This window comes from Oncorhynchus mykiss, chromosome 26 (genome assembly GCF_057628025.1).
Source record: "Oncorhynchus mykiss isolate SJ-2025 chromosome 26, ASM5762802v1, whole genome shotgun sequence".
Lineage (NCBI taxonomy): Eukaryota > Metazoa > Chordata > Actinopteri > Salmoniformes > Salmonidae > Oncorhynchus > Oncorhynchus mykiss.
The window spans coordinates 3,698,832-3,711,784 of NC_143047.1; the positions used below are offsets into that span (position 1 = coordinate 3,698,832).

The window sequence follows — 12,953 nt, forward strand, 5'->3', positions numbered from 1 at the left end:
TTTTCTAGCATGCCTGATTAGGCAACCATTTGGATCAGTTATGAGTCTTTTATCTGTAGTTTGGCCCTACAGGGTCCTGGCACATTAGCAGGCCATTAATATGGTGCGTTTTGTCAGGATGTATAGGCTAACAGAAAGATGTTAATGCAGGGATTTCTAGTGGTGTGGAGGAAGTTGCATCCATAGGTTTTACAGTTTGGCTTCTGTTTCAAAAGCGTTCGAAAATGAGGTAGATACAATGGTCACCAACAGTTATACATACGAGTTCATAAAAACATTGTCCTATACTAAACTATAGGTCTACTCTGGTCGACATTTTGGATAAAGACTGAGCTCTCAAGGTTAATAAAACAATAACCCTCAAGAGAATTCGGTAGTAGAACACTAACAGTTAGCATATACATCAGTCCCCCTATCGAGGTGCATTGTGAATATTTGGTGTGACCTCGGAAATATGACCCATACATATATAATTAGGTCTACTAGCTAACTTAACTTCATATTAAACCAGCTTGCAACATACCGCTGACATTCTCTCGAAACGTAGCTATTGTTTGGATTGAATCTGGCTTGTAATTATATATAATTACACATTGGCTTAACTGTCAAAGTAGCGTCACAGCAGCAGCACCAAAAGCAGATATTGATATGTTTGTTAGATCGCTCCGGTTAGCTTTTACATTAGCTGTCAAGCTGATGCTAACATTAGCATTACATGGAGTTAGTAGTTACAAATGTACGGCAGACATTAATATTGAAAAACAAAATGACAATTTCCATGAAATTAGCCAGTTATCAAATTTAGCAGCTAGTTAGATGTTAACTTTAGCTAGTTGAAACAACACATCCCCCACATTCTGCTTCTGTCCCTAGCTGACGTTAGCTAGCGACAGGCTTCAAGCTATGAAAGACCGGGGGCTAGTGTACATTTCATTAGCTGTACCAAGCTAGAGTTAACTACATAGCTATATTTATTATTCATAACTAGCTAGTTAACTCTTACCCCCAAAATCCACAGGAACAGCGTGGTGGCGGCTTGCTTCGTTCACTGCCTGTGTCCCCCATGGTTGTCTCCAGTCGATGACTAGTTAACGTTAAATGCACGTAGGTGACACCGGGGATAGGGTTGCGGCCTAGTTATGGTACCGTAGAGAGATTCCAAGACACGAACTAAAGAAATAACATCCACAGTAAAAAATAAAATAAAAAATATCCGGATGAAAATGTCAACGAACATGGAGTGCTTTCCCGACACGAGCGGCCGCTGTCAACCATACAGTTTTTAATTGATCATTTATAATTAACAAAAAGTCCGTCGGACAACACAGGGTAATCGAGGCCGGTCAGCTGGAGTGAAGGCGGAACCAAAACGGAAAATAGTGCCGGTGAATATCGAAACCTTGGTGATATACACGCGCGTCTAAATACCGAGGTAAAGTGTTGTTTTTATATTTACACATTCGGACATTCAACAGACATTCGCCAAACGCCATTTAAAAATGTAAAAATCAATAACTAATTCACCGTTTGTCACAGAATCATCGAACTAGGTATGATTTATTCTATAAATGTCTAGCATACTTTTACAACCTTTGTTTTGAGTAGAAATTCCAGTTTTGGCTTGATGGAAATACATACAATATATAACAAGCCATTTAAAGCTGTATAAATCAATAACTAATTCAGTGATTGTCACAGAAACATCAAACTATGTATGATTTATTCTATAAATGTCTAGCATACTTTTACAACCTTTGTTTTGAGGAACATTTCAGTTTTGATTTGATAGAGGGCATGTAGTCCGTTTAGAGGGCACAAAACTTTTTTTATCAGGGTTATCCTTGTGTTATTGCACTAATGTTCTATTATCATGACTCTATTTTATGATTCTACTATGAGAGATACTAGATACATACTATGACAGCAATTCACTGTAATGGGTACACACATTGTATCTGTCACAAGTGATGAGTAAACTGATTTGGATCACAAAGACTGACATTATTGTAATGTTTGATATTACAACATTGATGTGTGATACCTTTTTTATCAACGCATACGTTTTTTGCAAATGTATGCCTTTATTACAACATGATTTTTTAGTGCCTGAATACTCAACGATGATTAACACCTCAGTTATGTGTGCTTCTGTCAGGGTTGTGGTCAAATGCATGTAATTTAAAGTCAATATAGCAATTGAACAAAAATCAAATTCAATTTCAAAATGTTTCTAATTGCAAAAGCATGTAACATAATTTGGGTATTCCAGATTTGTAATTTACAATTTATAACCCTGTTTTATGTTTTTAATACTGCAGATCGAATGCTCTGTGTGCCAGAGATGGTACCATTCAGCTTGTCTGGGAATGACAAAGAAGGATTTCAACAAAGCCAAAATAGAAAATGATTGGAAGGGGCCTCTTGGCTGAGAGAGACATATAAATAAATTACTGGTGTGCCTTGTAACTACTTTAAAATGTGGAACTGTTGCACTAAAAATGAAAACATTGATTTGGCATACAATTTAAGATTGTAAACATTGTACAACTTTATGTAAACATTATCTAACTTCATATAGAACAAATTGCACTTTAAATGAAAAGTTCTTTAAAGCTATTGCAAGTAACTGCATATTTAAAAAAAAAATTCTGAGACAATCACTGAATGAGTTATTGATTTCTTCATCTCTAAATGCAATATTTGAGATTTTATGTATTTCCATCAAATCAAAACTGGATTTGATTTGGTTGTAAAAGTATGCTAGACATTTATAGAATAAATCATACATAGTTTGATGTGTCTGTGACAAATGGTGAATTAGCTATTGATTTATACCACTTTAAATGGCATTTAATAGATTTTGTGTATTTCTATAAAATCAAAACTGGAATTTTTCCTCAAAACAAAGGTTGTAAAACCATGCTAGAAAGTTTTAGAGTAAATCATACCTAATTTTACGTTTATGTGACAAGCGGTGAATTAGTTATTGATTTACACAGTTTTAAATGACATTTCATAGATTTCATATATTTCTATCCAGTCAAAACTGGAATTTTTTTTGTCAAAACAAAGTTGTAAATGTATACAAGACATTTATAGAATCAATCATATCTAGTTTGATGATTCTGTGACAAATGGTGAATTAGTCATTGATTTACACAGCTTTAAATTGCATTTTAAAGATTGTGTTTTTTCCATCAAATCAAAACTGGATTTTTTAATCAAAACAAAGGTTGTAAAACTAGACAAATGCTAGACATTTATAGAATAAACCATATCTATTTTTATGTGTCTTTGACAATCAATTAATTAGTTATTGATTTTTACAATTTTAAATGGATTTTGGCGAATGTCTGAATATGTGAATATAAAACCAACTTTTCCTTGGTCGTCTAAATGAGCTGTTTCACAGGAATTAATAACAAAAAGTTAAATATGAATTTATATTGTTTGACTTTCTTGACACCACCTCAGTCAAATAGTTTTTCTCCGATGATGAAAATGGAGTAAGCCATTCAGTATTGCCAATGTCTTCTATATTTTAACTGTTTGTTATTAATATTTTACTATCTTCTTTAGGTCGTATAAGTAGTACACTGATATTATCTTGCTTATTTGATAGCATATGCACAACCATTGGCAATTTGTCCAAACTCAAATCATAGCAGAGTGACAAAACATCTAGAATGCTATTCAGGTAAAGAAGACAAAATATTATTCTCTTGCCACAATAATGTGACTGACAACTGGGTAAAATAGAAGGGAACTCAGTTGGACATAACCACATCAAACAAGAAAGCCCTTTTTACATTAGCAGATGTCACAAAGTGCTTATACGGAAACCTAGCCTAAAATCCCAAACAGCAAGCAATGCAGATGTACAAGCACGGTCATTAGGAATAACTCCCTAGAAAGGCAGGAACATAAGAAGAAACAGCCAGGAGTCATCAGGCCAGGTAGTCCTAAGGCATGGTCTTAGGGCTCAGGTCCTCTGGGAGGAGAGAGAGAGAGAGGGATGGGAGAATTAGAGGGAGCATACTTAAGTTAACACAAGACACTAGATAACACAGGATAATTACACCAGATAGGACAGACTGACCCTAGTCTCCCGGCACATACACTATTGCAGCAAAGATACTGGGGGCTGTGACGGGGGGTTCAGGGGACACTGTGACTCTGTCCGACGATACCCCCGGACAGAGCCAACCAGGCAGAATATAACCCCACCCGCTTTGCCAAAGCACAGCCCCTACACCACTAGAGGGATATCAACAGACCACCAACTTACTACCCTGAGACAAGGTTGAGTATAGCCCACTAAGATCTCCTCCACCGCACGAGCCCTATGTGGTGCAAAACCAGACAGGGAGCTCACGTCAGTGACTCACCCACTCAAGTCGAGTATAGCAAAAAAAAGCCTGGCACGAAGTGACACACCCCTCCTATAAAATAAACAGTATAAAATAAACATCTTACAGATTACACAGAATAAGAATTTTCTCTTCATTGAGGTAGAAAGGCACAAATGTGAGGGGGAGACAGATAGGTAGAAGAATACAGATATGAAGCTGAACGCAGGCAGGGTTTGAACCCATGCCACAAGGGGTATGCTATTTAACTTGGCAAGTCAGTTTAGAAAAATTCTTATTTACAATGAAGGCCTACACTGGCCAAACCCGAACAACGCTGGGCCAATTGTGCACCGCCCTTTGTGACTCCCATTTACAGCCGGTTGTGATACAGACTTTATTCAAACTGTATTCACTGTAGTGACGCCTCCAACACTGAGATGTAGTGCCACTCGGGAGTCCCACTGCAATGCACATTCTGTCATGTCTGCTCCTTCCATTGGAAAGCCACCAAAAAAGGTGTGTAGGTGGCCTGTCTGGTCTAGCGGTCTAGCGGTCTTGCATTAACCTCCAGCACACACTTCGACAGTGTCAGCATAGATTAAAATCCGGCCTACTGCCCTTTGAGACAAACTATCTTTCTCACTGTGGGATATCAACAGACACTGTCATCCTCTCTCTGTCTGTCCAACAAAGTCAGAAAAGACCTGACATATTTGAAAGAAATGATGTGTAGGTCTAACACTCACTTTAGAATATACACTACAATCCCTCCATCAGTTATTTTTAATTCTTTATTTCAATCGTTTATTTTCTTCTAAGAGATTGTCAGTCGGATATGCTCTCTGCAAGGTTTTGTATGTCTTGTAGTGAGATACGCTATGGGTTGGACGATTCTCTTCTGCAACAGATATCGTCCTCTTCGTCTGAGGAGGAGTAAGTATCGGACCAAAGCGCAGCGTGGTAATTAAAGAAAGCACTGAACACTGAATCAAAACAATAAACGAGTACGTGAATTTACAAAACCGAAACAGTACCGTGTGGCCAAAAAACACACACGGAAACAAACACCCACAAACCAAAAGTGAAACCCAGGCTACCTAAGTATGATTCTCAATCAGGGACAACAATTGACAGCTGCCTCTAAGAACCATACTAGGCCGAACTCAAAAACCAACGTAGAAAAACAAACATAGACTGCCCACCCCAACTCACGCCCTGACCATACTAAAACAAATAATAAAATAACAGAACTATGGTCAGAACCTAACAGTACCCCCCCCCCCGGCTCCTGGCTGGCAGCTCCTGGCTGGCTGGCTGGCGGCTCCTGGCTGACTGGTGGCTCCGGCGGCTCCTGGCTGACAGGCGGCTCCAGAGGCTCAGGACAGACTGGCGGCTCCGGCTGCTCAGGACAGACTGGGAGACTCTGCGGCTCAGGACAGACGGGAGACTCCGGCGGCTCAGGTCAGATGGGAGACTCCGGGCGGCTCAGGACAGACGGGAGACTCCGGCGGCTCAGGACAGACGGGAGACTCCGGGCGGCTCAGGACAGACGGGAGACTCTGGCGGCTCAGGACAGACGGGAGACTCTGGCAGCTCAGGACAGGCAGTAGCACCTGTAGGGAGAAGACGGAGAGACAGCCCCTGGTGCGGGGGGCTGCCACCGGAGGGCTGGTACGTGGAGGTGGCACCGGATAGACCGGACCGTGCAGGCGCACTGGAGCTCTTGAGCACCGAGCCTGGCCAACCTTACCTGGTTGAATGCTCCCCGTAGCCAGGCCAGTGCAGGGAGGTGGAATATCCCTAACTGGGCTGTGCTGGCAAACCGGGGACACCATGCGTAAGGCTGGTGCCATGTACGCCGGCCCGAGGAGACGCACTGGAGACCAGATGCGTAGAGCCGGCTTCATGGTACCTGGCTCGATGCCCACTCTAGCCCGGCCGATACGAGGAGCTGGAATGTACCGCACCGGCCTATGCACATGCACCGAGGACACCGTGCTCTCCACCGCATAACACGGTGCCTGCCCGGTCCCTCTCGCTCTCCGGTAAGCACGGTGAAGTTGGCGCAGGTCTCCTACCTGACTTTGCCACACTCCCCGTGTGCCTCCCCCCCAATAAATTTTTGGGGTTGCCTCTCGGACTTCCAGCCGCGCTGCCGTGCTGCCTCCTCATACCGGCGCCTCTCCGCTTTCGCTGCCTCCAGCTCTGCTTTAGGGCGGCGATATTCCCCTGCTTGTGCCCAGGGTCCCTTGCCGTCCAAAATCTCCTCCCAAGTCCAGGAGTCTTGTGTTTTCGGCCGCTGCTGCTGCCCATTACCACTCTGCTTGGTCCTCTTGTGGTGGGTGTTTCTGTAACAGATATCGATCGTCCTCTTTGTCTGAGGAGGAGTAAGGATCGGACCAAAGCGCAGTGTGGTAAGTATTCATGATGATTTTATTTAAAGAAAGCACTGAACACTGAATCAAAACAATAAGCAAATACGTGAATTTACAAAACCGAAACAGTACCGTGTGGCCCAAACACACACACGGAAACAAACACCCACAAACCAAAAGTGAAACCCAGGCTACCTAAGTATGATTCTCAATCAGGGACAACAATTGACAGCTGCCTCTGATTGAGAACCATACTAGGCCGAACTCAAAAACCAACATAGAAAAACAAACATAGACTGCCCACCCCAACTCACGCCCTGACCATACTAAAACAAAGAATAAAACAACAGAACTATGGTCAGAACGTGACATCTTCGTATTACTCATCTTGAAAAAACGTGGAAATCAATCAATCCACCATCATTAACACAATGGAACAATCAAATTATTTATGATTTAAATATTGAAAGTGCGTGTGCTATGGAGAGAAACAAAAATGGTGCAGTTTCAGGTCATGTGGCAAACAATAATTCAGGCACTAGAGATGGGGGTGTGAGCCTGTGGGTCTGGGCAGAGGATTTGCAGTCATTATTTGTGTGTGTCTGTAAGTTGTTCATATGTGTATGTTTTTATTTGTTGTAAAAAACAACAACACCAACAACATTGTATTAAAACATTTTAATAAAAAAATAAAAAAAAGAATAATATAGGCTACATTGTACAAGTTAAAAATGCAAGTTGTGTGAGTCCATATCAGTGTTTTAGCTTAGTACTTGACTGGGATTCAAGTCACGATTTTCATGAATCGTGACTCGACTCGGACTCGACCAGTTGTGACTCAGACTTGAACAGTTTGACTTTGTTGTGAGAAAATCTCTTCTCTTTTGCATAATTCAACATACTAGCTATGTTAGATAGCTGTATGACCTATTTACCCTTACAAATGTTCAACAATGTAATGAAATTTAGCTTAAAGAAATGGTTGGACAGCTACTTTTAGTACAACCAAGGGACTCGTGACTCGACTCATGACTCGAGGATAAAGGACTTGGACTTTGACTCGAAAACACAAGGGACTTGGGACTCGACTCAGACTCAAGGTTTAGTAATTTGACTCCATCACTCATCCAGTCCACCACTTGAGGATGCACTTGATAACAATGACCGACTCAGAGACATAGAATTACATATTAGAACACCTATAATTTAATAGGATCTCTGTGCTCAGAGCTATTAACATCACACTTACGTTCTGTTTATTGTATTTACCTTGGCCAACATTTGACTTCATATATTTGTGTATGCTTGCATGGATATGGATTTAGGATCTTAATTTGATCACTCTTTTGTTGCTGAGAATGTTCCTGCAAAGCAGGAAATGCAAACTTGTAGTGTATTTGAGTTTTAAAAAGGCTTCTAAAGTTAATAATTTCTACTTTGAAATTTCAAACTTGATTTCTCCCACCAAAAAAATTAATAAACTCCTAAACAAATGTCCATTAATTAAAATCTACATAAGAATTAATGTTTAATGTTATTTTCCTGCTATAGCAAACTGGCTCAAATTAGGATCTTACATCTTCAATTGAAAACATGTTACCTTGCAACATTCCTCTTTAGAAAAAGCTTGTTCAGTTCCACAATATTCTTGGTATGTCTGGTGTGAACCGCTCTCAAGATCATGCCACAGCATCTCAATTGGGTTGAGGTCAGGACTGACTGGGCCACTCCAGAAGGCATATTTTCTTCTGTTCAAGCCCTGTTCAAGCCATTCTGTTGTTGATTTCCTTCTGTCTTTTGAGTTGGACAGCAGTGGCTTCTTCCATGGTGTCCTCCCATGAACACCACTCTTGTTTAGTGTTTTACGTATTGTAGACTCATCAACAGAGATGTTAGCATCTTCCAGAGATTTCTGTAAGTCTTTAGCTGACACTAGGATTCTTCTTAACCTCATTGAGCATTCTGCGCTGTGCTCTGTAATATTTGTGTTGTGGAGAAATTACCAGGCAGGAGACGGGAGTACAGTTAGTTTTCGTTTAGTCCGCGGCACCCCAGTGCGTATGTGCATTTCCTATTAGGTGTAGTAACGTAACACTGCCGTAATACATTACTGCTTAGTAACAGAATAGTAACTAATATAAACAGATGTAGATCCCAGATACTACACTCCTCCCCCATAGTGTTTAACTTCCAGAGAACAAGGTAAATATGTTAGGGAACTGCTAATGCAATATGTGAACAATGCATTCTTAAACATTTTTCAACTACTGGGTTGAAGCAGACTTTTCAGAGCCCAGCACAAATCCAGGGGATTATTCTGCCCCGAAGATGGAGTTTGTGTCCTAATAACTAACCCAGGTAATGTCCTTTTTCTTTCCTTTTATCTAGGACATATTAAAGTGTTTGTTTGTTTTACTGTCTGTTACCTCCTTAACCAGCTCAACTCACAGGTCAAGCTTTTGAGGTGCCCTTCGCTGTCGAATAGGATATCTCCGCTCCTCCTGGGCTTCCGGTGGTGGGCCAGGTTCGGGTGGAAGGTCAGGCTATGTCTCTCCCGTACGTCCACAGTCAGGAGAATAGTCCTGGGGGTCGTTATTGTTCTTGTTCTCTCGGCATGTCTCTGCTGGGGCGTTGGACCGTAGCAGATGATCCACATGAACGTTGACCTGTCGATGACCAATTTGGACTTGGTAAGTCAAAGGTCCTCTGTGTTGCAAGATCACACCTGAGTTCCATAGGCGCTTGGGGTGTCTGAAATCACGTACCATCACCCTCTCTCCCTCTTTGAATTCTCTGACAGTCTTTGAGTGTCTGTCATGAGCCCTCTTCTGCTGTAGCTGGTGCTTTGCCACAGTGCTTGACAAGTCTGGTTTCAACAATGTCAGGCGGGTACGTGGTTGGCGTTTCAGAAACAGTTCAGCTGGTGTACATTCCGTTACTGTGTGTGGTGTGGTACGGTAAGTAAACAGGAACCGGGGGAGCCTTTTGTGGGTGGGCACAGACTGAACCTCGAGTCTAGTCCAGGCCTTCTTAAAGGTTTGCTCTCTCCGCTGCTCTGTTTGATGCCGGATGTGCCTTACTCCGTTGTTCTTGATAAACATTTCAAAATCATTTGACCTGAAAGGAGGGCCATTGTCCGATACGAGCTCCTTGACTAGTCCAAAGGATGCGAACAGGTGTCTGAGAAGACTGATGGTCTTCTCAGCTGTGGTCAGTTGAGTGGGGAACACGTCCATCCACTTGGAATGGACATCGACGACAACAAGAAAATGTTGCTTGTCAATCTCGGCGTAATCCACATGGATGCGTTCCCAAGGTGTAGCAGCCCAGGACCATGGATGAAGAGGTGCAGTAGCAGGCTTGTTGCGAACAGCTTCACAAGGTGAGCAGTGGCCTACATGCGGTTGAATGTCCTGATCCAGTCCAGGCCACCACAGATAACTGCGAGCAAGTGCTTTCATTCGAGGGATCCCTGGATGTCCCTCATGCAGGTCAGATAGCAGTCTCCTCTGGAATTTGTGAGGTACCACCACCCTTGATCCCCACAGAACACATCCTTGATCAGTGGACAACTGGTCTTTCTTGTCGATGAATGGACGAAGGTTATTGTCAATTACGAAGGTTGGCCAACCGCCTAATGTTAAGTCCAAGACTTTGGAAAGCACTGGGTCTTTCCTTGTTTCCTCTGCTATGTCTGAAGCAGATATGGGCAATTCGTCAATGAGAGAGATCTGGAAAACTGCTCTATCATCTTCACTGTCGGAGTCACTATTGTATGTAGTCTTGATAGTGCATCGGCATTTGCATGATCACTGGATCGTCTGTACTCAATCTCGTAGTCGTAGGCTAACAATATCAGAGCCCAACGTTGCATTCGAAGTGCAGCAAGGGTTGGTATAGCTGATTTTGGTCCAAGGATGGCCAACAGAGGCTTGTGATCTGTCAGCAGTTGGAACTTCCTTCCGTAGAGGTATTTGTGAAACTTCTTCACTCCGAATATTATGCTCAGGGCTTCCTTCTCAATTTGAGCATAATTTTCCTCAAATGCAATAGGGTGTTCTTCACCTGACGGTAGAACATGTGAGATGACGGCTCCTTCTCCGTATGGAGATGCATCACACGCGAGTCTCAGCTTCATCTCTGGGTTGTAGTGGGCAAGCCACTTGCTCTTTAGCAGACGCTGTTTGCAAGTCTTGAATGCTTCTTCGCATTGTGTGGACCAATTCCACTTTGAATCGGCCTGCAGCAGTTGGTGAAGCGGATGCAACAATGTGGACAAGTTTGCCACAAACTTTCCGTAATAGTTCAGGAGCCCCAAAAATGACCTCAGCTCTGAGATATTTGTGGGTGCTGGTGCGTTTAAGATTGGTTCCACCATGCTGTTGGTTGGGTGCAGGCCTTGTGCATCAATCTTGTATCCGAGATACTCCACTGAGTCCTGGAGGAACTCACATTTGCTGCGTTTCATTCTCACTCTGTATTTCTCCAGTCTTGACATCACTTTGTCCAGCACTACAAGGTGCTCTCCAATGGTTGGTGCTGACACGAGGATGTCGTCCATAAAGCACACAACATTGCCAATACCGTCCAAGATCTGATCCATTGTGTGTTGAAATATCGCTGGAGCTGTCGAGATTCCATAGGCCAAGCGATTGAATCTGAATAGCCCCTTGTGTGTATTGATGGTCAGATACTGTTCTGACTCCGGATCCAGCTTCAGTTGCTGATAAGCGAATGCCAGGTCCAGCTTACTGAAAACCTTCCCACCAGCTAGAGTGGCAAACTGATCTTCAGCGTTTGGTAGTGGATATTCCTCTGGTAGTATGCAGCGATTTACTGTGACCTTGTAATCACTGCACATTCTGACGGTCTTGTCTTTCATTGGGACTACAACAATCGGAGCTGCCCAGTCGCTCCTCGCTACTTTCGTGATTATGTTATTCTTCTGTAGGCGGTCCAGTTCCTTCTCTACTGCTTCCTTAAGAGCATAGGGAACTGGACGTGGTTTGTGAAAGATAGGCTTGGTTCCTTCTTGCATTCTGACTTTTGCTGTGAAGTCTTGTATTTCACCGTAGCAATCTTTGAAAAGTTATTTGTGCGTCTCCAGCATGTTAGTGAGTGTAGCCTGACTCACTGGTTTGTCATTTCTCAGACTGAAGATTTCTCCCCAGTTCAACTTGATCTTTTATAGACAGTTTCTGCCTAGCAAGACAGATTTTTCTCCTTTAACAATGACAAGCGGTAGCGTCCACTCCTTCCCCTCATACCGGACTGGTACCTGGATCTGACCTGACCAGGAATAGTGTCACCAGTGTATGAAGAAAGGCGGATTGATGCGGGCTGAAGAGGGCACTCTTTCAGTTTTTCTTTGTACAGTCTCTCTGGGACCAGAGATACAGACGCTCCGGTGCCCAGCTGCATTTTTACTGGTTTTCCCGCTAACTCCATGTTGAGATAGATTCCATCTTTTTGTTGTTGAGCTGTGTACACTGTGAACAGTTCCACTACTCTTTCAGTTGTACCTTCCTCTTCTTGTGCTGCGTCTGACACTTTGTGCGCTCTTGGTGTGCGTTTCGAGGTTTTACACACTCTCTGTAAATGTCCAACCTAACCACAATTGTGGCACTTTTCATTTTGGAATCGACATTCACTGTGCTGATGATTATCTCCCCCACATCTGTAACAACTTGGCTTAGACCTTTGAGATGTGGGCTGCTTTGTTCTGTGGTCTGAGAAAAGTGTGACTTTTGTGAGCCTTTTTCACCACGTGCATCACTGACCTTGTGAACACCGTTCTGGCGTTCTGCATGTCCCGATAGCTCAATAGTATCCCTGTGGGCAAGCTCGAGTCCAAGTGCTATATCACAGGCTTTCTTAAAGGTCAGGTCCTTCTCTGACAGAAGCCTTCTGTGATATGCTTCACCTGTGAGTCCACATACAAACTTGTCTCGGAGAGCATCATCAAGAAATCGTGCAAACTCACATGTACTTTAAAGCAAGGATGTAGTCAGCCACGGTTTCCCCTTGACCCTGGTGACGTTGGTAATATCTGAAACATTCTGCAATGAGAATTGGCTTAGGCTTGAAATACCTTGAAAGAGTTTCAGTCAGTTCTGCATAGTTCAACTCCACTGCTTTTATTGGTTCAATGAGACCTTTCAGCAATTCATACTCAGTTGGATCCAAAACACTAAGAAATAACGTCTGCTTTCTTTTCATCTTTGAT

At 42.7% G+C, this 12,953-nt stretch overlaps 1 protein-coding gene across 3 annotated transcripts in view; it reads right to left on the minus strand.

Annotated features, from left to right (window-relative positions):
* The window catches only part of LOC110506258 (AN1-type zinc finger protein 3), a 46,685-nt gene extending 45,246 nt beyond the window's left edge, over window positions 1-1,439 (minus strand). Inside the window, exon 1 of one of the 3 annotated variants that reach the window (XM_021585691.3) lies at window positions 1,004-1,439. In XM_021585691.3, coding sequence (XP_021441366.2) covers window positions 1,004-1,065 — 62 coding nt within the window. In that variant the 5' untranslated portion in view covers window positions 1,066-1,439. The remainder of the gene's footprint in view (window positions 1-1,003) is intronic. The other 2 variants (XM_021585692.3, XM_090221722.1) reach the window with 2 other exon arrangements.
* Between the last annotated feature and the right edge of the window lie 11,514 nt (window positions 1,440-12,953).